Below are 25,406 nucleotides of genomic sequence, written 5' to 3'. Positions count from 1 at the left end.
AATAATAATATAATGTATTATTAATAATAATATAATTTATTATTAATAATAATATAATATAATATTATCCTATTATATGGGAAATTGTAATATGAAGTTCTTAAAATGTCATAGTAAATTAGCAAATAAAAACTTTAGATAAAGAGTATTGTAAATTGTATTGTCGCATCACTGAAGCAGGAATGTCTATGAAAGGGTATTTCAAGCTTCGGGCTTTCAAGCACAAGGTTCTCAGTTCAATTCCAGCTGTTGCGCACGTTGGAAGCTTTTGCCTTCACACGCTAGAAATAAACAAATATAAATATGTAAAGGCTCCCAGGGACCGTAGAAAAACACAATGGTGATGCATTCGATTTTGATTTATTGTATATTGAATTTATTTAGATGCTTGTCTTTGGAATGTCTTCTTTAAATAATTGAATTTCTTATCGAATTTCAAGAGAAATTCATTTTGCACTCTACTACTCTGGTAAAATACAAAGTTCGACCAAAAAAATCAATGTATACCGCAGATTTTATGCATACTTCGGTAGCCATATACATAAAATCCGATTTGTTTGTCTGAGTTCACAAAGTAATTTACTGAATATCTCACGGGGTGTAATCGGTGCTGAATCAATGAATGCATCGAGTGAATCTGAGTGATAAATGCCTAATAACTCGATCGCGTACTCACTATTCAAAAGTAATTCGTTTATGTCAATTATATAACTAGAACTAGAACTATTTAGATCCATGTATATATATTAGATTTTCTATTAAAGCTGATAAATGTACTTGATCGTTAGTTATTAATTCGTATAATTTGTTAGCGTTTTCACAGCTCAGGGCTGCATTCAACAATTTTCGTGTTATTCGTTTTCTCGCTTCTCCTTTCCGATTCCAATCCCAATATCAATTTCAATGTGAAATGAACTACCAAGTTTTTATATATATATACGTATATATATAAAGTCTAACTAATGCAATAGTTCCGTTTTTAAATAGTTGATAAAAACGTGGAATTCAAGTACTAAAAATCGTATTACGACCGACAATTAACGACTGACTATGACTACTACGAACTGCTGAGGCTGTAAATGTTATGTGTAAAAAGACTACTACGTTAAGCTACCCATACAATAGTTCATTGAATACGTAAGGCAATTTCACTGTCTCAATCCCGCAACATAAACCCGAAACTGCTAAGCTATAAGACATTATCATGATCTCTAAAAAATAGTCAGTGTACGAACTCCTCTAGATCCTAATTCATTTGGCTGGACTGCAAGTGTTACATGTTGTGTTATGGTTTTAATGTCTAAAATGTCTAATGTGGAGTTAGTGAGTTTGCCCAGAATTACCAACTGACTGCCATTCGTTGTCTGAATCGTATTTGGCTGGGACTCGGTTCCTTGGCTCTGCTGGCAGGAGAATCGATTTATTCCGTTTTAATCGATTATCGTCTTATCGCATAATCGATTTTGGACGCAATTGGACGCCTAGAGCTGCCCGGTATCGTTCCGATCCGGGGGATTCACTAGCTACAAAGTCGTATCAAAAATCTTAACGTACTACTAAGTGTTTGGTTTTGCTTTTTGCCAGTTCTTTCGGTTGGGACAGCCCGTTAAGATCACCGTGATATGGTTGCAGTCGATCACTGCCTTTCGACGGGCTGCACCGTGCAATCGTGCTATCGATAATCGCTCAAGGATCATTGCCCATCGGCAATCGCTAATCGAGGCTTTTCAGATGTTTAGCTAAAATCTACCCACAGAACACAGTTAGTAACAGTAACAGAGCGGACAAGTGGATCGGTTAGTGGTGATTCCCTAGCCTGCGACTATTTGGGACACGGAGTTGGTGCGTCGGCGTTTGGTGATTTGCTTCCACAGGCGGCGGTTTAGTGACGGCTTGTCCTGAAATCGATCGATGACACAGTTCATGGTTATCGATTAGTTTTCGATTGATCTATTATACATACGTTATCTTTGCGTGGCGACATCTGAGCCATCTCGACTGAATCCTGGGCCTGCGACTGACCCGGCGGCAACTTCTGGAGCAGAAGACTGCTCTGCCTGTGGCTCGGGTGTGGCTGTTCGCCAAAGGCGCCTTCGGAGAAGTTGGGGGTGCTGCTGGTGCTACTGGCGGTTATCTCGGAGTTGCGACGCTTTATAAAGTTTATTCTGCCAAGGCATAGTGAAGAGATGAAGTATAAGGTTTTCCTAAGTTCTGGATAAGGGGAATACTCACAATCGCTTGGATCTGCCCACTTCGGTCTCGAGGAATGCCTCCTCAGTCATTGTTGTTGTGGTTGTGGTACTGATGGCTCCCGCTCCGTCCATCGAAGTAGTACTCCTCGTCCTCGTCAGAGATGCTGCTGCCACTGCTCGTTTGGGCCAGGAAGAGCCGCGTTTCTCCGAACTCGAATCCATCCCCGAACGCATCTCCGTAGCCATGGCCACCAGAGTGGTCGTGTTCGTCGTGGACATTGTGGACGCGGACGTAGTCGTCTCCCTGGCTCGACAACCACTCCTCGATTGAGACATGGAGTATATCTTCTCGCGTCTCGCTAAGATTTCCAGATCGCCTAATTTGCTCCCGCCTCTGCTGGAGCTGCAGGCGGTGTTGCTGTCGCCGCCGCTTCCGCTCCCTCCGCCGACTCGACCAGCAAATCCACCACCTGCTTGACCCACTAGCTGACCCATTGGCTCGCCGCCGGCACGGGTTAAACCACCGGCGAGCGGACTGCTGCCGTGGCTGCTGCTGCTCCGACTGCGATTGTTGATACTGTTGCTGGTGGAGCCGCCCAAGGCGCCCGCTGAGAGGGGGCGGGGCCGGCGGTTCACCGTCGGCGTGTCCATCTTTGAGTTGCGTTGTTGAGAGTACGATATGACAGCCTCTTTTGGCTGCACCCTGTTCGTGGCTGAACGACTCAATAAATCGCGACCCGTCAGACGATGAAATGTGGAGAGGTCGTGCCTGCAAAAGGGACTTTACTTAGTTTTTTTTACTTTGAAAACGAAAGTATTTATCAAGGACTGGATCAGGTATCAGAGCACAATAAAAGAAAGCATCAAAATCAGTTTGGTACTCAAAGATTGTATGGATAATTGATTAATTATGTTAGCTTGATAATGGAATTGCCATTTTACTCTAAAATCGATGCAAGAGTTAGAAGGGCAATCTTAAATTTCAAACAGTCCTCTATTGAGCATCACACTTTGATTTTCATATACGTAATGATGTGGAATTTCTTATTTTTATCGGTGAGCTTGGAAGGTTGCTCGGTGGGTTTTTCCCCCGATGACACACTCACCCCAGAATAGTTGTTAGATCTGGACCAGGCTCGTAGCAGATCAAGTCCTCGTCCCCGAGGATGTCGTGGTTGAGGGCCAGCCGCATTTCCAGCCTTGGGCTTAGGCCGCATCCAGCGTGGGGCACTGGGGCAGCGGGTGGTGCGTCTGGCGGTGCAGCTGGCTGTGCCACTGCAGCTGGGCTGCTCTGCCCCCTCGACTGTGGGTGGCTGTAGTTCCTGTGGTGGGTGGGACTCTGGCGGATCGGTTTTGCCATCCTCGATGTCGAGACTGTTGCTGATGAAGTGGCTGAGGCGGGCCTGGGTGCCCCCAGCAGGGAGGTCTCGATTATCGTTGACGACGGTCGTTTTGGCCCCGCCGCCGGCGCTGCCGCCCAGCTGCTGGTACTCGGCGCTGATGGCATTGTCCTTGACCCGATAGCGATTGGGTCCAAACCGCTGGCGGCGCCGCCGACAACCGCCGAGGAGCCATTGTCAGCAATAGCGCCAGATTTTTTTCGATGTGGCTCCTAGGAAGATGATACAAGAAATAAAATGATACAACATTGTTTAAATTTCAAAGTTTATGCTGTCTAGCTAAATAGGTGACCCCAAACTTTTTGCCGAAAGGTGACACAAATTGTCCACTTTCAAAGCCCAAAACTAGACTAAACCTTCTGAAAATCACTGGAGCAGAAGGGCATTAAAGTTCTTTTTTTTAATGAGAAAAGATTACTAAGGATCGACTTCGCACCGAAAGGTGCTTTACTTCTTTTACTTCTGGAGCCCATAAGTAGACCAATCGGAATCCGATTTCGAAGTAACTTATTTCTGAAAATGTGGCTGTTCGAACTGTTAGCTCACCGTTTTGGCCTGGACAGCGCTTAGATCGGTCTGCGTGAGGAGCAAGCGACGCGGTGGCGGTGGCGGCGGCACAAATCTCGGAGGCCTGCCGCTGGCTCTGCCGCCGGAGCTCGTAGTGCCGCTCGCGCTGCTGGTTGTTGTAGTAATCGATGAGGGAGCTCGACTCGGCGTCGTCGTCGTCGTCGTCGTCGTCATCGTTATCATCATCGTCTTCGTCATCATCGTCCCGATCGGCGTCACTGCTGGCTTCGCCGGAGATGGAGGCGTCGGCCGAGTGAATGGCATCGTGGTTGTGGTGGTGCTGCTGCTGCAGCTGATCCCGCCGGCGGGTTCGCGTCCTGATCCGCTCGAGGGGCGCTGATCGAGCAGATACTCGCAGGATGAGGCCACCACTACCGGTGCCGGTGGTTGAGGATCGATGGCTGTGGTGGGAAGCAGACGGGTGGTGAGCAAGGGACGCGGCCCCATCGCATTCGTGGCCAGATTCGGATGCAGTCGCTCCACGCTGGAGTGCGTATCCTCCTGGTCCTTGTCCTCCGCCGACGGATCCCCCTCCAGGTCCTGGTCCATGTCCTCCGCCGACGGATCCTCCTCCCGATCCAGCACCGCTGGCCGAGGAACTGGTGGTGGGGCTGGTGGCGCCGCCTCGCTGTCGCTTGAATTTCCAGCCGAATCCTTTAGGTAGTGGCCATTGGTCGTTGCTTCCCCCTACCAATTGTTGGGAATAGAATTCAACTAATCAATTCTGGTTGGGATAGAGATTCCTGCTAGCGGTTGGCGCCATTTGATGTGAATGTGAGTGAGGAGATGGTTGGTTCGGTCGTTTTCAGTTCGGAATTTCGATAGCAAGATCGGATCGGTGGGGCTAGTTCGGAGGTTGTGGGTGGTCAATCCTGTCCGGACGTGTGATATTGATGAGCTCGCAGTATTGCAGGATGGGCTAAAGCTTCACTAATTTCACTACGACCTTCTAGGAAAGTTCAAGTATTCGTATTTAGTAACAACGATTTACGAGCACCATGAGCAGACAGGCAAAAGAGTACAGTTTACATACAAAGTCAAAACATGTAAGCGTGATTGATTGATTGATGGTGGTGGTGATGGTTGATCGATGGAGATGAAGATGAGCAAGTTGCAGTCGATGGTTTATGAAAGTACAGACAAAATAGAAATAGAGACCATGGTCAATACAAAGTTAGGTTGAGTGACTAGGGCTACATGCAGGTGGATTATATCTAAAGATTTATTGCAGGTGGAAGGAAATCCCTCCCCCTCGCTCTCTTTTTTGATGGTGCTTGGGTACAGTTGCCCCCTGTACACTGTAGTTGCCATGCAGCGGAATGCGGAATTGGAACGAAACGCGAGCACTCAACACGGTTGCATTTCGGTTTGGAACCAGGGCTCTTATTTTTTCTGTTTTGGGCGTGTGTTTGGGATTTACTGTAATAACGACCCACCTTTTTGACGTCATCGTTGTCCTGCTGCGTCTTCTCTTCGTCGCTCTCCGTCTCCTCCTCAAAAAGGGGCTCAAGGCGACGTCTACGTCGATATACGGATACGGGTATGATATACGATATACGATTTCGATAATACGTGTGTATGGCGTATGCAAACGAATTTCAATTGGAATTTAGCAATAGTTGATCGATGTGTTGATTGATTGTGGTTCGATGGCATAAATGATATATCAATTTCGATTGAGCAAAACTTAGTTGATGTTATATAAATATAAAGTACGTTGTAAGATACATATATATATATATATATAGGGGGATAAGCTACAAAGACACGACCCCTCGCCTTTATATTCGACCTGACTATGACTATTACTAGATCTAGGACTAGCCCGCAATTATTGAGCAATACAAGTTATAAATATAAATAGTATAGTGGTTACAGATAAAGATACAATATATGACACTGATTCGAATCGAATTTGGGATCGGGTGGCATACGTTTGTGTGTGTGATGAAACGAATGGAAACGAAAGGATAAACACCTGTAAAAGCTACGAAAGAAAGTTTCCAAAGGAGTACACGAAAAAAAGAAAATTCGTTTTCTTATTAACAGTAGGATCAATGGAGGCACTAAACTAAGCTATTCTAAGTATGGTAGATATATGTCGAGATACTCGTTATGGTGTTTTACAGTTAGAGATCGGCTGCCTAGGGTTTCTCTACCAGCTGTGTGTGATTATCGGTGGGTTTGGTTTCGGATTTGTTTGGTGTCTTTGGTTCTCGGAGTGCCGAATTGATACGGAACTCTTTCTCGAACCCTACATACCGTGGCAGCAATCCTCGAATCGTGCTGGCCGTCATCGGAGGCGCCATGAGCAGTTCGTCCATCATCAGTTCTGTGTCATCGTCGTCGTTTAAAGAGGTGCTCGACTTGGTCGGCGACTAAATGATTTTTGGATAACGTATTAAAACTTTTGAAATGGTAGGGTATAGGTTTTGAACTCACTGAATGCGTGTTCTCCGAGTTGATCAGCTGCATGTCCTGATCATCGTTGTCGCCGCCACTGGTGGGCGTGCCCCAAACCTCCTCACCACTAGTGGCTCCCGAGGTGCACTCGTCCATCTGCTCATCCGTCTCCGAGGCGGTTCCCTGCTGTTGTTGTTGCGCCTCTCCGGCATTCCAGCGCCCCAAGTACTTGTCTATGAAGGCACGCGACTCCTCGAAAAAGGACATCTTGTCGGAGACAAAGGCTCCCGCCCGATTTGTCCACGCTCCACTGGCCAGCACCTCGCCGTTGACCATAACGCCGCCCGATGAACTCGAGGCACCCAAATCGTTTTGCACCAAGGCTCGATCGGATTTCGCATCTTCGTCATCTTCCTCGATTTGGGGACTATTACGATCATGGCCATTTGGTGTATAGGGTTCCATATCATCGTCCAGCTCATCGGCCTCATCCATTCGGTCATCGGAGGGCAACTTCTCTAGGCTGGACATGGTTCCGAACCGTCGGAGGGCGCTGCTCATGGGTCGATAGGGTGGTTCCTCGTCCAAAGGAGATTCGTCACACGAATCCTCTGGGATATTCTCAATGATAGCCTGCCGGGGCTGTTTTGTAGTCGTGGTGGCGGTGCTGGTCGTTGAAGTTCCTGTTCCCCCGCCATTCGAGGAGCAGCCACTGTTGTCCCAAACATGAGTGCTGGTCTTCGTAAGCACAGAATCGGGAGTGGGTGGAACCACAGCTATCGTCGGCGTACTGTTAATCTCCTCCTTGAGGTCCTTGATCCTCTCCTGACCGCACAGCTTGGCAGCTGGAGCAAATTGAGCCAGGCCAATGAGCATCAGGGACAACTGCTCGTCCTCCTGCCTCTGCTGCAGAGTGGTGGCCGTCTGTTTCGGGGACTCGAGCAGCTTGCACGTCTGATGCTCCATCTTGTCCGGCGAGAGTTGGGCATGGGTAAAGTCCTCCGGGGTGCAGCGGCAATGGCAGGCGGCATATTTGGCTGGGGAACCACCCACCGAGCCGGAGCCCGATCCCGATCCCTTTGTTGGACTGCTCCGCATTATCCTGGCCGTCTCTGTAATGGTCACAATGGCCTTGACCTGCTGGTTGGCCATTGGCCTGAGTGGTTCCTGGCACATTTGGGCCACGATGCGGGTGCGACGTGGTGGGGGCAGTGGTTTTGGTGAACCACCACCACCGCCAGCGGAGCAGTGACCGTTGGGCAAGGATGATGCTGTGGTGACTGGTGGATCTAGATGACGTAGCTTGGAGTTGGTTGGGATTGGGATCCCTTCGCCGGCACTGCTACTACTGTTGGGCATCGCACCGACGCTGTCATCCGTGGCCTCTGATTGCGTTTGGGAGATTTCATCGGTTATCAGCTGGGCCACATCGCTCTCGGTGTCGCCGGTTTCCCGGCGGCTGCTACTGGCCACCACTTTGGAGGACAGCTCTCCCGTGATGGTGCTGCTGGACATGCTGGTCACGCTACCAGTGCCGGTGCCGGTTCCTGTTTCTGTCCCAGTTCGATTGCTCATCTTTGTGCTGGCCAAATCGGTGGCCAGGCCCGCGGTGCCATTGCTGAGTTTGCAACAGCGATTTGGTGAGGATTGGCTGTGCTGCACCTTTAGCGAATTGCAGAGCAGGACAGTCGTGGAACTGGAGTTCTGGACCCCGCCTCCAGGGCGTACGCCGCCCGGACCGCTCTGCTGGCAATTCTTGTGGCAATGACGGCAAACGGCCAGCTTGTCCAGCACAATGGGACTCGAGCGTACTGTAATCTAGCATACGTGGAAAAGTTGGGGGAAAAGAGCAGGGTTAGCATGAGAGGCTACAGGTTAGCAGGCAGGGCTTTAAACTAGGAGGGTTTTACGATTTTACATCTGTGGTATATAGACATCTCTTGCTAAAGTATCTAAAAGTGGGATGTGATATGGTCGAAGCACCACGACCACAACTGATATTGCTTTCATTTTCATAGCATATTTTTGTGGAGGGAATATGTCTCACCTGGCTGTCCGATGTGGTGCTGTGCGACTGACTGATCACACTGGTCACGCCCTCCGCCTCCGACGTGGAGTATATATCCGAGGTTGCGCTCATGCTGAGCTCTTCGACGCCACTCAACCGCTTGCCCCCGAAATTGGGCTTCGCCGACAGACCGCCATTCTCCTTGGCCAGATTGAGCTCCTTGGTGCGCTTCTCCAGCTGCTGGCGCGTCCAGTAGGTGATCCGTTCGTCCTGCTCGCTGTCGCTGTTGAAGATCAGCTGCTCATCCTCGGCGCTCACATTCTCCTGCGACCTCGCAATGGCCGCCAGTCGGGCCTGCTGCTGTTGCTTGTCCAGCTGCCCCTTCATCCAGTTGGCCAGGTGCAGGGCGCTCGACTTGGGAGTGCCCGTCTTGTTCAGGATGCGGCACTTCTCGTCGATCAGCAGTTCGATCTGCTCCATGTGACCACCATGGCTGTGGCCGTGGGATCGGTCTGCAGATCTGTCGGTGGCTACTCCTCCGGCGGGGTGGGCATGGCCGTGGGAATTGTTGCTGCGCTGCTGGAAAAATCCGATAATGTGAATAATACGTTACCTGGACCATGCCTGGACCTCGCCCTTGCCCTTGAGCTCTAACCACCACACCACCAGCACCACCCACTGCCATCCGCCTATCGTTTGGCAAATTAAAATTTGTGATGGGCTCATTTGCTTTTGCTTTTGCTTTGCTCGGGCCTTGCTTTGTGTTTGCTTTGCTTTTTGGCTCTGTCTTTAGCTGAGAGAACTATTTTTCTTATATTTGCGAAGCGGTGAAACGGAACGGAAACAATAATCTGAGTCCATCTTTGATTAAAAACGCTTGCTCTTGGCCTACAATGGAATTCGGTTTAGAGGGGACTTTAAGGACGTAACGTTTTTACAATATATATATACAGAAATATATATATAACACAAGACAACGGTAAACGGGAGCGGGTACAGTCACACAACAAACAACTAATAAGCAATGGAAGTAGAAATAAGTTTTAAGAATAGGAAGAAGCAATTCAAACTTAAAACTAAAATTGAGTCCATCACAATTTTTAATTTATCAATTTTTGTTTTTGATTGGTTTTCTCTTTTTTTTCATGGTTTTGAGAGAATTTTTGTTTTTTTTCTGCGGATCGCATGAGTGACCAGGATCTGTTTATGCGGAGCTATATGGTAATTCAGTGAGTGCTCGGTGGGTTTCTACTAGGTTGAATTTTACTGTTTCTTTTCCTTTGTTTTTTTTTTTTTTTAAGTTAAATAAAAAGAACATCACAAGCGTTTTTAGTCAAAGAATCATTTGGTTTTTATTATTATTTGAATTCATCGTTTCTCTTCGCAATCTCAATCTCAAACGGCTCGATACATCGATGGTCGATTCTCGATCTCTCGATCCTCTCGTGTTATGTAATGTGTCGAAAACCATAAATCGAAAACTTCTAGACGTACATAAAGCTTACAGAATATGAATGTGAATCTAAATAGTAGTATGTATATATGCACGTATGTAGTATATATATATGGGGTGTATAGAAATTTGTTGTAACTGCTCAAGGCACACACAAAACCGAACCGCAAAAGACAACGCGGCGTATGATTGATACTGAACAATCACATAGAATTTGCAAAGGATGTCTGTGTGCGATTGTATCTGTGTGGATGTGTGTTTCTGTAGTATGTGGGTGTGTATGCTTAAGGTAGACTCCTGGCTGGATAGTGTTTGCACCGAACTGAATCCGCACTGTGGGACCAAATTGCCAAAGGGTTGAACAACTTTATAAATGTGTTTTTAATATTTCGAAAACAACAATTAGAAATCTAAATACTAGACTTCGCACTATTAAATATTACCAACTAATCAAAAGCTTGAAGAATAAAAAAAGTAAGTTATAAATGTAGCTAGAAAATGTCAATGCATATCTAGAAATTATATTCCAACAAACTACTTCCCATTTAGGGAATTTCGTCCCACTGTGCAAAGCCAATTGAGTGCTGGGCCTTATACTTATTCGTAAATATGTGTATGTGGTTAGCTTGAAGATAGATTTTAAAAGGCAACAAAGTGCTTGTCATAGGTAATTGACATTGATTGATCATCAGATACATGAAAGTAGCAAATTTGGTTGCCATCCAGCCAAAAGTCCTTCGACTGAGCAAAGTTTCACTATATCTGTGGGGATACACGTACTGATGCTAGATAAATATTCATAAGGATGTCTGTATATAGGAAAATAGTTTATATACAACTTGGATTTTGATTTAGATTTTGATTTCAATTTGTTCTGGCCAATCGAGGTAATCCTAATTGTGCAAATCGGTTAGTCGAGCGATACTGTAGGAGGTTTGGCTAATGGGTCAACTTAGAATACGAGTAGGATCCGATCCGAGGAGAAACTAGGACTAGGCTAATGTAGGATAACAACAGCGATAACAGTAATCAATAGGTTTTCAATTTGGCTACAAAATGGAAGCATTATTAACATTAGTATAATTTCAAGTAGGTTTGTGTGTTGTTTCTTTGGTTTTCTCTTTGGATTGGCAAAAAAGTTTCAATCGAATGGTTAATACGAATAGAGTAATTAGGTATATGCATACAGTAGGATATATATATATATATATCTATAAGCTAAAAACTCTTGTAAAACGTGTCGCAGGTTTTGCATCGTGTTGTGTATATTTGACTAGCTAATATACCTATATTTGTATATATACATATAAGTACGGCTATATCTATGGGGTGTATACTATGTATACGCATATGAGTACATTACTAAAAGAGCTAAGAACTAACGTTACACACGTACACTCGTCATCGTATATTAATCTCTGCTCTCCTCCAACGGTTTATTGCTATTTACACTCGATTCAAAATCGACTTGGATGGATCGAATACCATATACGGGGAGGGTTACTCAACGGGGTTTATATGGTATGGATGTCAAGACACGAGTATATACAATACACAACAGAGATACATACACCTAGAGAGCGATGTTTATATGTCTATGTACAATTTTCCACGGATAATTGTCACTTCTCACTCGGAATTAGAGTCAATTAAGCAAATTTGTTTATCACCTGGATCTAAAAAGCTTTGACACTGAATGGGACGTCGAGCCGTGTCGTGAATACTGAACTGGAGCTGTTCCTACCTGAGGAGATGTCCTTGCACAGAAATTATCGGGGTGCCACAGAAATCTCTAAAACTATGAAATATAATTTATGGAGCATGACAAGTTTTAGGGGAAATCTGCTCAGTTTCAAGGGTCTAGAGATATCTGGAACCCCCGACACTTCAAGAACTTCCTATATCCAGGTGATACATTCTTTAATCTCTTTTACCATTTCGATTTTACTCGGTTTTATCTCACTACTCGGTACTCGATTCTGATATCCTGGCAAAGTCAATCCCCAATCTTCCAAAGAGAGGCTGCCACTACACTGAAAAAGTTTTGATTGTTGTGAGTACGGGAAACTTGGCCAAAAGCTGGGGCAAAAGCAGAGCAAAACGGCGATTGAGCTGGATATTCATTGATAGTAAACAGATATAGAGAGGAGGTTTGTCGTTTTTGGGTAGATCAGTGGTAAGATAGTTGGAGTAAGCTCGTCGAGATTCAAAGATTGTGCGGCAAGGGGCTGTTAACGGGGTCTGACTGCAGCCAGAAGTCAAATCACAGGTCCAGGGAGTCCGGCGGCGTCGGTCTAGTGGGTAGCATGCCAAAGGGATCGTCCACCACCACGCTGTCGTCCTCGTCCTCGTCACTGTCCTCGTCGTGGCCCTGGCCCTCGATGCCCTCCCTGTCCTCGTCGTCGCCCAGGAAGATGCACTCCTCCACATCCGTGTCATAGCAGGGATCCAGGTTCACCTCGTGCAGCTGAAGGTCCAGCTCGAGGAGATCCCAGGAGCCGCCGAATTCGGCCAGGGGAATATTTGACCCTCTCCCTCCCCCTCCCGCTTGCCCACTTGTGGAGGTGGCCACAAAATCATTCGAGAAGGCATCCGAATTGCAGGGCTGCGAGGTGGTTGGTGAAATATTGGGTGTTGGGGTCTCTGGCGTCGTCAGGGACACCTGACCATGGCCACCGACCACTCCGCCGGACTCATCGATGAACGAACGGCCCACGGAACTCAGGCTGAATTCCAGGAGTTTCTGGGAGGGATGTGGATTCGGGGTGGTGTTCGGGTTGATGTTTGGTGGTGGCTCACTAGTGACCTCCGGAATGGCAGTTAGGCATTTGCAACTCGAGAGGGACAGAACTGAGGTTTGGGTCTGCGAGTGCGTCTGCGAGTGGTTGGGGGTCTGGGTGTGGACCTGCGATTGGGTTTGAATTAAGCTGGCGCTGCTGCTGGTCAGGCACGACGACCCACCCAAACCCACTCCATTGGGCACCGAACCACTGCCCACATGCCCCTGACCCGACAGGTGGTTTTGGTAGCTTTGATGGTGGTGCTGATAATGGATGTGGTTTCGGGCGGGCGAGGTGGTGCGCGAGGGCAGCGAGGTGGTGCAATGTGGCGGCTGCGGATGCGACTGCGTCTGGGTGGCGCTGCTCGTGGTGGTGCTGGCACAGTGGTGCCGGACCGCGCTGGCCAGCCGCTGCAGATTCTCGTAGGAATCACCGCTGTCCAGGCGCTTGCTGCGAAAGAGACGCACCTGCTGTTTCTGCTGCTGCTTCAAGTGGATGCTGTCTAGCGAGGGCAGCTTCATCGACCCCATGGAGGCGGTGGTCAGTCCTATGTCGCTCAGCGGCACCAGGGTGTTGAGCACATCCGGAGAGTCCAGGGGACTGGACAGTGGTGTGGAGCCCAGAGCGGCATTAACCAGAAATCTGAGGGTATGGAAGGAGCATTAGTGGTTTCACTTGTTTCGGAGGGGCTTGGGGTCTTGAAAAGGTGGCACCGCCCTAAATATTCTGCGAAGAATATTAGGGTTCTGAAGAGTTCGCGGCCAAGTTTATAAGGGCGGTGAAAACAATTAAGCTTCGACTTACATCTGCCGCTGGAGAAGATTCTGCCAGACGGCCTTCAGTTCCAACGAGGGGGCTCTCAGAATAAGACTCTTACGGCGGGCTCCTCGTTTCGGAGTGCGGGTGAGATCGGGCGCACAATAGCCCGTGGGACTCTCCGCCAGACGACCATTGGGATCCACAGTGAGGCGGAACTCGGTGGCTGAAAGGGATGAATAATTATACATCACATGAGGCAGAAAGCACTCTCACTCACTTTTCTTGCGCATGTGGAAACAAGAGTCCACCACATTGGCGATGGGAATGGGCTCCTCCGTGATGAACAGGACTCGATCACGACTGACCTTGGCAAACACAATGATGTCGCTGAAGAGCAGGGTCCAATAGGGCTTCACCGAGCGCCCCTCGACCCGGGACAGGTCCCCACCGAAGATCCACTGGCGACCCTGGACGGCCAGAGTGAAGGGCTTGCATTTGGTGAAGACCATGCGGGACTCCAGATCCTGGAGGGTCAGCAGGGGACGACCCTCGCCCAGTGGCTCCATCAGACCACTGCTCACGGTGATCTCCCTGTAGGCAGCCTGCAGTTCGTTGATGACCGTGCTAAAGTTCTTGTGCTCCTCCGTGTCCACGTGACAATTCCCGGCGAGCAACTGCATCAGCTTTAGGATCTCGCGAAAGTGCTGCAGTGGTCGGTGGATGAACATGGTGAGATCGGGTCTCTTGCGCGGCACCGCCGGTTCCGTGATGAAGGCTATGAACTCGGAGCCCGTCTGGCGCGACTTGTTGACCAGCACACAATCCGCCCGTTTGATGCCGTTGCAGTACTTCTTGTACGCCGCACAGATCGCCGTGGTCTTTGAGAGGTAGACCCGCGAGGCGAAGTTCATGTGTGGCTCCTGGTCCTGCTGATCGCTGCTGCACAACTGCTCCAGGATGTCCTCGGCGATGCGCAGCAGCTCGTCAATGTTCTGGAACAGGGTGCGATGGTCGTTCGGCGAGATCAGATCCTTGCGCTCCACCAGCGGCTGGACGAATCGATCCACTCCGAAGTGCAGGGCAGCCGTGAAGTTCTGCTCACGACTGATCAGCTGGAGCAGGAAGCGCCTGCGGTTGTCCGTAATGGGCACAATCGACTGGGGGCATCGAGAGGGTCAAGAGGGTTTTAAATAAATCGAATGCTACATTATTTTTGTTAATTGAATTTATGAAGTTGCAGACTTTATAAAATGAAGACGTTTCAATGTTCTACACCACATTTTATAAACAAAGGACCAAATAAAGCCAATAAAAAATCGAAACTCAAAACGTGGGAGCGAAAAAAAGTTTATTGTCAAGCGTTGTGGGGTTTCGCAGGGTTCTTAGGGACTCTCAAACAAATTAGAGGCCTCGGCTAGGCAAAAAAAAAATATAAATATTTAGATAATAGTAATTCGATAACCAGCATGGCGATAACTTACACACTTAAACTTAACAAATAATTATGTACACAAAAGGCGAAAAATTAAAAAAAAGGAAATTAAGAAATGAGCTGGAGTGCAAAAGTGATCTCTAGACGAAGACACCTTTGCCTACCTCCTTGCTGAAGGTGACCTGCGGCAGGTGGAGCCTCCTCTTGGCCGCCTCGATGGACGAAGTGGTTCCGGAGCAGGCGGTGGCCGGGCGGCTCAGGCTGTTGCCCACCGGCTGCATCCTTGTGCTGGCCGTCCTCTGCAGACTCATCACCGTCGTCGTTCCGGTGGTGGTGGCCAGGGTATGCTCCTCGCTGCCCAGGCCCACGCCCAATCCCGCCGCCGCGCCCAGCCGGCTGCTCATGCTGGTGTTATTCTGGCCCAGATCCGCCGTCGTGATTGTTGTGGCGCCCGCGCCTGACCTTCTGAATATCTCCAACGTCAAGGCCGAACCCTGCGATCGTATCAAATTCAGAACATCAGCCTCGGGCATCGTGACCACGTTGTGCTTGTCCACAAATATCACATAGTCGCCGGGCAGGATGCCGCACCGATCGGCCGACAGCCCCGCCTCGATTTTCTCCACCCGCGGCGGGTGGGTCCAAACGATGGAGAACCCGAAGCCCCGCTCCTCGGTGCGCGTGAGTCTCTTCGTCATGGTGAATGGCGTTCGCCCCGGCTGCTGGCGGCCAGCTCCTCCCCCTCCTCCTGCTCCCGCTGCTCCGCCCACTCCGCCATTGTTTGGCATGGTGGACTGCCTTCGGCCGCCACCCGATGTCCCATTATTCAGGTGATTGGCATTGCTCTCGTTGGCTTTCGAGGACGTCGATTGGGATTGGCCCGTCGTTTGTGCCTGGGTTGTACTATTCGCATTGCCATCCGCCGGCGGATCGAGTTCCAGGAATCTCAGAAAGAGATTCTCGTCGGCGTCCCGCTGGTGGAGGGCCTTCTTGCTCAGCTTCATCGGCTGTTGGGGCTGCTGGGGCAGCAGGGGATCTTCCTTGCCCATGCTATCAATGCTGATGCTGATCACCTCGTCGTTCAGTGGCATGGCTGCTGCTGATCCGGATCCCGATCCAGAACCCGTGGCAGCTGGTTTTTGCGGCGTAACTGTGGCGGCGGCTGCCATTTCTGTGGGAGAGTCCTTCGCTTGTTCCTGCACTTGCTCCTGCTCCTGATCCTTGTCCGTTTCCTGCTTGCGATACTGGCCTGCGTGAGTTTTCCGTTGACTCTGGCAGTTATTGGGCGGAGCACATGCCTGCTGTGCCTGCAGCTTATAGGATCCTGCCGTGATGCCCGACTTCGGATGCACTAGCTCATTCAGCGGAAAAGTGCTGCAACCCAGGAATTCGCTGCGTCTGCAAGGGAAAACGGGTAAAACGTTTAGCGGCGAACATATCTGGGAATACCTAAAACGTAAATCGAAATATTTCACAAAACTCTCAACGACCTTCACAGAGCACTTCGAGGTTTCCACAAAATCCCCTGAATATTTCATTGGCAATGATTGGCTCAAATCGATGTGTTGTGGAACCAGACAAACTGATAAAACTAATATGGCCATTAAATATGAATGTCCTCCGGAATCCTTGGCCCCTTTCGAATTGCTTTTGGACAATACCCAGTACCAATAGCGATTTCGGTCAGTTTGCGTCACGTTGCAACGCCTGACGGACATTGTCTATTTATAGGCGAGTGAAGGTGGCTCGCCCGCAGCTGATCCAGTCCGATCCGCGAAAACCCCCGTGGAATAGCCCGTTGAAAACTAGTTTTCCTCGTCGTACGTGACATAAATCAATTAGCGGCCCTAAGCTGCTGCCACATTCCAAATTTCCACATGCCACATGCCACAAAGTACGTACAAGTCGCCCGGAAATGCGCTTGGCCCGGCCAATTTGCTGGGTGGTGCGGTGGGTGGGTGGTGTGCCAGTGGGTGGTATGACAGTGGCTCGAGGCCCTCTGTCTGCTGCTTCTTCCACTGGCCACTTTAGCTGAAGTTGGCGCGCGTATTTGGGTCAGTTTTATTGATTTTCCTTGCAACGTCCGGGGGTCTTGAGTATTTATTTTGTTTTTATTTTCCCTTTTTTTGGGGCGATTGCAATCGCAGCTGTCAGTTGGGAGGTGCACTAACAATGTTGAGCCACAGGAATACCACCCCCACTTTGTGCCGAAAAGCTGGCCATAAATTATTCAGCCGCCCTGACGTTCTGCAAATTGACTTAAAACGTTCCTCTTCGGCCTAGACTATTTTCACAACTCAGGTGGATGGTGAATTATGCATGGCCAACAAATAGAGGCAGGTGCGTGTGAGGCAGAAAAATGTGGGTGGGTACACGGGTAATGTGTGTGTATGGTCCCGGGTGTACATTTAGTTAGTTGGCCACTTCAATTAGCTGCTGACGGCAAAAAAGTGCTAGCAAAGACGAAAAGGATATTGGGCAGGGGTCTGCATGTGTGTGTGTGTGTGTGAGGGCTGGTGATTATTGCATAATCGCCTTAACCACTCGCATCGATTTGGCATTAAACTCAGCACCTGACCATTTTTATTTGTGTTTTTCAAGTACTCCACTCCTGAATGTCCTTGAATTTTAATTAACTTGAAGCGTGCTGCGAAAAGAGCTCACACAGATACTCCAAACACGCACGCACACACACACACACGGGCACGCAGGACTTCCACTTCCTGTTCGCAATTTGTTTAGCAGCGTGCCCGAAATTATGCTACACTTTCCACGCTTCACATACACACACACAGTTATATAAGTTTCGGTTGCATACTTTCTTGGGCTTGGAACTATGCACTATGCACTGGCATTCAAGGCACTTAAAAAAATATTTTAAACAAAATGCGACACTTAAACCTTTTATTTTGGGGGCACGCAAGGATGTGTGCTCTGTGGGCTTACTTTGCCTCGATTTCCTGTCTTGTCGAGCGTTGCCAGCCGTTTTGCCGTTCGCCGTTTTCGTCGCTTTTCTCGCGAGCTTGCCACTCGGACTGAGTAACGGGAACTGAGCTGGGAAAACGGCCAGGAAAACACACATGGAGCAGCGCAGGTCAGCCCGGAAAAGCGGCCAGTGCGCCCGCGCGGGAATGTCGCTGGCTGGAAAAGCCATGGAAATCGGGGGAGGCTTGTTTATGTGCAGGAAGTGCCCTAGGAATGCGAAAGGCGCTGGAGGTGCCACGAGGCCAGGAAGAGCGCCACAATTAACCAGACTTGGTCTTTTGCCTGTCTGTGGAGGAGACCCCCCAGAACCCCACCGCCCAAAATCTTTTCCCTTCCAGAACTTCCCCCGATAAGCGTTTAGGGGTGAATGACTTGCAGCGATGATGGCACGCGCAAAAATATTAGATGGGGGTCAATCTGGTCATATTTTATGGCAATCAAGCGATGTTAACTGGATTGCATTAAACAGATATTTCTTGCCCGATTTAAGGGGACTAGTTATGTTTTGATTGGTGCATTAATTGGTACTTAAGCAGACTAGGGAATTCGAAATCAAATTGAATATAATTAATTTTTTAAGAGGTTCCCCCCAGGGTCCTGCAAACGTGCACCGTATCTTGTATAACCCCAAGATAGCCCCAATATTTGATTTCTTAAAGTGCAATCTTAAATTTCAGGGCTTCATTTCTTGTTGTTTTCTTGGCTTTCGACCGTACTCGTACTCACTTTAAATGGCGATCCCGATGCCAAACGGCCAGCTGAAGATGCTGACCCGTGGTCTCCTCACCACTGGAAATCTGGAAGCTGAACCGCTGATCGAAGTACGGACGACCCGAGTGCCGGTGGACGGCGGTGCGTTGATAGCCGGAACTCATGCTCCCTCCGGAGCCACCGGGAGGCTGGCTGGTGCCCCCTGCTGCAACTCCAGCTCCGGACAGAGCCACCTTGACGTAGGCATTGATGCTGCCATTTCCACTGCCATGGGAACGCTGCAGGTCCCGACAGCGAATCACTGCAATGGAGAAGGTGCGAGAAGGCAGTTCAATTAAAACAGGTGAGCTGGGTAATGAATCTCTTGAGTTTGCCGGCGGGCCGGGGGGACTCGGGGGACTGTAAAGCCCTGGCCGACGGCTCCCCAGATAATCCTATTTAACGAAATCGAGTTGCCCCTGCATGGCCTTCTTTTTGCCCTCGGCTATTGGTTTTCACTTTGATAGTCAGCAGATGCATAGTGGGTGATCTAAATTAAATTCACTCTAGACAGATTTAAGTAAAGGGTTGTTAAAGTGCCCTCTGGTGGGAATATCTATTTATCTGGAAGTCTCTATTAACCCACATAGTTATTTAAGAATAATGTGGGATAAATAAAGTTTGAGGAATCGGTCTTAGTGAGGTGTGATATTTTATACTTCAAAATGGAAAGTACTTAGGTCAGGAATAGAAATTGATTTTAAATCAACAGAGACATCCTAGGAAAACCTGAACAGTTGAGGTCTTTGGAACTCACCATGTACATTGAGTTGCTGCTGCCTGGCGTCGTAGGCAATGCTCACGTCGATGCTGCCCCGCTGGCCGGACTCCAAGTCGGCACCACTGTTGCTGCTGTTGCGGCTGGTGGTGCTGCGGGCGGGGGGCGTGGCCGAGGAGGTGGAGCTGGAGGCCAGCGAACTCCGCTTGGCCACCTGCTGCTCATCGTCGTCCAAATCACTCGAAGCGGAACTGGATGAGAAGCTCAGACAGCGCTTGGTGCTCGGTATCAGATGCAGTTGGTCCATCTTTTTGGTGTGGTGGCTCTGCGTTTGGGCGAAGCCCTGGTTTTGGGTGTGGGTGAGCGAATGGGAATGGGTCTTGTGAGGGTTCTTGCGCCGCACAACCCGCTGCCTTTTCAAGTGGGTGGGTGTGCGCACCTCCATTTCGTGGACACTGGTCTCGCTCCACTCGCCAGACTGGTTCTCCGTCAGAATGGTGGCGGTGGCACTTGCAGTGATGCTACTCGTACCGGTGACTCCCGGTGGCTTCGTACACCTCACCTCCTTGCGGGCCGATTCTATGATGGCATCCAGCATGCGATCCAATGTGGTGTCGCCCATTCGTGATGAGGATAGCTGGGAGTCCTCGAGAGCCAGTGCACCACCGGTGGTGGTGGTGCGTGGCAAACATCTCAGAGCCGCCAACTGCGGCGTCGCCTGCCGGGGACCACTTCCTTCGCTGAAACTCCTGCGCTGCGGACTCTTGCCGTGCACGTTGCTCAGATCCTGGAGGGCAATGAGGCTGGCATTGCCGAAGGGACTGCTCATGAAGTGCACCCCGAAGTTCTCCTTGTTCGCGTCCCTCGCTCCCGATGCGGCCGCTCCGCGCCGCCGCCCACGCGACTCCTCCACCACGGCACTGGAACTCGAGTGGCGATGCATTCGTGTCATGGTTGGCATGTCCCTACTGGAAAACACACAAGAGGAGTGGGAAAAGCTATTGATTAATCTGAATAAACTTCGATCCGTTCAAAAATCACTTTTTTGTGTAAGAAAAACTAATATCTTTAATAAAGGGTTTTCTTTTTCTTTTCTATATGTGTATATTAGTTTGGTTTAAGATATTCTTTAAATTTTCCAAGCCAGCTAATGACTCTTTAAGTTTTGAAATAATTTAATTTCTTTCATTTGTTTGAATATGAAATCGGTTTTTCCAGCTTAAGATTAAAATTACTTCTACATTTTACAATGCACGAGGAAACATTGGAAAAATAAACAACTTCTCTGGTCTCATCCTATGGTGAAAGTTCTTGTATCACCTTTTGCTTTTCAAGTTGTACAGAATAGATTTTGTTGGATCTTGGATCGAGTCTGTTCAGTTAGGTCCTCGGTCCTTGGCCCTCGAACCTTGGTCCTTGGCAGCTGGCTGCCAAACAAGGGGATCAGAGCGACGGGTTCCGATCTGGTTTCGCTTTTTCCCATTCTTCTGCTGTCCTTTAGTTTTTGGTTTTTGGGAACTCTTCCAGACAATTTCGAGGCAGAAAAGCAACGGCAACAAATGAAGGAGGCGAAGTGAGCGGGCAAACAAAGTGCAGGACAAAGCCGGAAATTTGCAAATTGTTTTTGCGGCAAAACGAGTTCGAGTTCGGGTTCTTCACTCGTCGCCGTCCTTGCGGAATTCAGGTTTGCATTTAAATTGGAATTAAACTTATGCTAATTTCCCTAACAGATTTCTGCGCTGCGGTTGCCAACCATAAAATTGAGCGGGCCTTTTCTGAGCAAGGAGTCCTTTAAGGATGCCCTGCGATCCTTTTTAGCTCCGTGTGTTTGCGTGTGCGTGCAACAATTACGCCCCAGCATAATGATGCCATTTTGCAGAAATGCGGCAATCGGCAAAGCCAAAGCCAAAGCCGAAGCCGAAGCCAAAAGGGGCCTCAATGGATCGTCCCAGAGATCCTAGATCCTGGCCATTGTCTCGCCAATGGAGAGTGAGACGGAAAATGGGTTTTCGTGTAATCCATAAACGTCACCCCGGACCCAGAATAGGATGAAAAGCAGGGCGAAATTGCACGAGGAAAGGCAGCCGGTGAAGGCGAGCAAAAAAAATATTTTCTTTCCAGCCCAAGATCCTTTGAAGGATCCTCCGAGTGTGTGACTATGTGTGTGTGACTTGTGCCTGAAGGATTAGCTCGGGGTGGTGGAATGGTAGAGGGAAAAAAATAGGTTGAGGAAAAAAAACACAGCAACAAATTAAATGCATTAGAGGCCTCACCACCCCTTTTTGCTTGTGGGCCCCGAGATCTCGATCTGGATCTCCGCTCCCGTCTCTGTCTCTGTCCCTGTCCCTGTCCCTGTCTCTGTTTCTAGGGGTTAGGGTCCTATGGTCTTCCTCCCTTCCCTTGGCCAAATTAAAATTAGAGCTAGAGCAAAGACAAACACGACTACCTCATGGGTGCGATCGCAATTGTTCTCCCCTCCAGGTGTGCCGGCGTCTCGAAAACCGAGCTTATCAAGCGATCTATCGATCGATCGATCTAATGTGCGGATCGATCACTTCCTAGGCTCGGATTGTATGACCTACAGGGTGTGGACTTACCTGGTAACTTGATCTTCTTGCGACTAGGTCGCCTGGCCAACTGCAACTCGATTTAAACTATGGTTCTGTGGGAGTTACAGCACTGATATGGGTTTGGGAAAAGAGCTTTACAAGTTGGCACACACAAAATTTTAAAGGGTTTTTTGCACAAAAAAAAAATTAGCCAAATAAGCCTTCTTTAAGCCAAAAGTATTTGTATTTTGTAATTTCCTAGTTCACAGTTCACGTGTCTGCTGCGCACGAGGTCAGAATCGGAAATGATGATCGGCGCAGGCGCACGCTTCACCGAAGGCTCGGTCGAATTCCGAAGCGAAACGAAGGCCTCACGAAGTTAAACGAAGTGAAAAACCAACCACCAAAGAGCGAGAAAGAGAGAAATTGGTTTAAATCTCTCTTTGGCTCTAATTTCGGGTGCAGACTAACGGAATCTCAGCTATGGGAAAATCGGTACAAGTCGTAGTACTATAGATTAGATAAGTTATATAAGAAGTTATCATTGCTTGTATCAATAACAATGTGATATCACGTATTTGTGGGAAAAGTGAGGGAAGAAAGTTAGGGTGTTATGGTGGGCTATTTGGTGGGAAAGTTGTAAACTATATTTAGAGGGTGCTAAAAGATAATGATCTGGTGAGGTATTTATGATCTTAACTTGAAGGATATATGAGATATTATTGATAAAATTATAGATTTTAGTGAGTATGATAACCTGAGGGGGAAAAAGCAAATAAGAGGAAAGAACTCTGAAAGCAGTTCCATCCATAACATATCCATGCTTTTCAGGACCTCAGCTGATCCGAGTTTCAGCCACCGTCCAACAGGCGGCGTTGGGTGAAAGTAAGAGCACTCTCCAGGAAAACCTCCTGTTGAACCTCTCTCTTTGGTCCTTGCTAGAGAGCAGGGCCCTAATCTCTCCGCTCTTCCGGTGAAAGAATAGAGTCGCTCTGCTAAGCAGGTAAATCCCGGTCGAATGGAGCCTTTGTGCTTGGCCAGACTTTGCTTTTTGCCTCCGCCTCTGCCTCTAGGTATATCATACATATATCTGCCTATGTATCCCAAACAATGATCTGGTCTACGGACAGCTGTCGAGGAACTGTAAAAAAAAGTGGGAAACGGGAGAAGAAAGAAACCCACACGGCGACGTCGCAAGGTGTCTTAGCCCAGATTTGTCTCGTGTGTTGTCCAAAATGTGGAACAATTGCCGAGGCGAGATGCAGGAGCAGGAGCAGGAGCAGAAGCAAAGATCCTCGGGACTACAAAAACAGTAGCCTAATGTCTCTGTCCAGGGCTGTCGGTCATTACTTTCACTTTGATTTGTACTTGGTCCCAAAAAATCCGAAACTCCGAGAGTCCTTTGTGTGTAGGCGGCAATTTACGAGCCGAAGCTTCGGTAAATATTTGCCCAGATGCCCGGATCCTGGCATCCTTGCAGGACTGCAGGACTCGTGCCCTATATTAGCAGCCGGTTGGCCATGTTTATGAGACGTCCGCTGTCGATCTCGACATTTTACGAGCTCCGTATCCCATCAACTTTTCGACCCCAGAAAGAGTATTCAATATGATCATAATGGCAATGCGATTCTCATTGCGTATTCCTTGAGGATTGGATGGCGGGGGAGTTTGGTTGGTCGGGTTTTCGTGGAAAACCGAGTTGCCCCGAAACTTATGCCCAAGAGTACTTGAGAAAACGGTTGCCCAGTCCCGCCGAGACCGCTCGAGTCCTTCAAGTCCTTCAGTCAAAAGTCACAGGACAGCTGGGTATCTGTTATGTCATTGTATCGACAGCTAGTTCTTCAGTTGATTATTGATCCGAAGTTCTTGACTTCTCTGACTCTGGCTATTGGAATATTTTATGAAGTTCTGGTTGCCCTGATGGGTCAAGGGTCTAGCTCACTTTGATCGATAATGTCAAAGTTTCCAAGGTCTTGCTCTAAATATCTTAATGTTGTAAGTTCTAGTTCTTGATTTTGCCATCCAATTCTGACCACTTTAAGTTGGTCTATTGACATGGAAGACTACGCTATTAGAGGAATTTCGCTTAGCCCCTCGAAAAAATCGCATTATGTTTGCGCTTTTCATGGCCGCTGGCTGAGATTCTCGAGGGCAGATCAGATTCTGAGGCTGATCTTTGTCCCTGTAATTGATACGATTTCCATGTTTTCGTAATTCGCGCTTCATTAGAATCGAAATTAGCAACAACAACAGACATCGCTTTGCCTGATGGAAGGGTTACGTCCGTGGTGGTTCGGGGTGGGTTTGGCATTTGCAAAAAGTGATCTAAATCGATTATAAATTCAATTTGAATCCCGATAGATGCGAGGGCTTGGCAAACTAATTGCGAATGCATTAGGCATTAGCCTTTTTGGGTTGACACAGACCGAAACCTAAACCCTAAACTCTAAACCCCTTGACATATATGGGTGGCCCAAAAATTTGCCTAATTTGTGCGAAACTTGATTTTCGGCATGTAAGCGATAAATATTGCGGATTTCGGGGATTTGCGCGAAATTTGCATGCCAAATGCAAATGTGGGAAAGTCGGAAAAGCAGTGTGGATAAGAAGAAGGGAGAGATGGGATGGTGATCTGGGAAAAATCGAAGCGGACTTTTGATTGACAGCCGACAGGGCGCGCCCCGAAAAAGGACTTTTCCGCAAAGAGAGCAAGCGAACGACTCCGATGTCCTTGTTTTGTTTTGATATTCACTTCACACAGAATACACAGATAGAAATACAGAGACAGAAACAGCAAGAGAAACACACGTTGATCTGCTTTTGCTTGAAATTTGATAAATGACCAAAAAATGGCAGCTACTGCTGCGAGCTGCTTTAAGGTCCTTCGAGGTCCTGCTGTTGCCAGGAGCGAAAAAAACTCTGGGGGTGGGCAGCAACGGCACCCTTCTCAAGACCGCTGCATTTCCTAAAAAATCAAATTAGTGCAGCGCTTTTTTCCACTCGTATTCCCTAACAAATTTCAGTTTTTTCGTTGGTTTTTTCCACCGCCAAATTTGCATTTCCCACAGGGACCTACGAATCGGCGGGGTAAAAAGGGTTTATCCACCCGAAAAAAGAGAAAAAAAAGAGTTGTCTGCACTGCAAATCAGTTGGCCCTCGTGTCTTGTGTCTGCAGTTGCATCCTTTTCGTCCTCGTACCCACAAATAGTTCTCAGACATTGCGGCGCCCTCAAGTAATTTGACAGGCAGCGAAAAAAAGATCCGAGCGAAGCCGCCGCCGAGATTCGAAATAATGCAGCTCACTTTTTTAGCCAAAAACCCGAGGAGAAAAAAACCGAGAAACTTGTTAAGCAGCATGTCAAGTCGCCGAATGACATTTGGCAGCCTGATTTACGAGGCCCCAGGCTCTG

General features: G+C 48.3%; 1 protein-coding gene across 1 annotated transcript; it reads right to left on the bottom strand.

Annotated features, from left to right (window-relative positions):
* Positions 1-341: 341 nt before the first annotated feature.
* Positions 342-22,249, bottom strand: LOC108023395 (uncharacterized). The gene is given in 19 exon segments (XM_050885171.1): positions 342-1,898; positions 1,964-2,165; positions 2,233-2,961; positions 3,299-3,804; positions 4,139-4,846; positions 5,596-5,677; positions 6,138-6,146; positions 6,422-6,537; positions 6,602-8,380; positions 8,610-9,146; positions 13,271-13,445; positions 13,608-13,785; positions 13,840-14,719; positions 15,159-16,392; positions 17,942-18,002; positions 18,005-18,048; positions 18,706-18,991; positions 19,487-20,415; positions 22,045-22,249. Coding segments are annotated over 18 exon segments (8,535 nt in total). The 5' UTR covers positions 20,409-20,415; positions 22,045-22,249; the 3' UTR covers positions 342-1,811.
* Positions 22,250-25,406: the final 3,157 nt, after the last annotated feature.

Source organism: Drosophila biarmipes, chromosome X (assembly GCF_025231255.1).
Source record: "Drosophila biarmipes strain raj3 chromosome X, RU_DBia_V1.1, whole genome shotgun sequence".
NCBI lineage: Eukaryota > Metazoa > Arthropoda > Insecta > Diptera > Drosophilidae > Drosophila > Drosophila biarmipes.
This window is presented reverse-complemented; position numbering and strand designations above follow the sequence as displayed.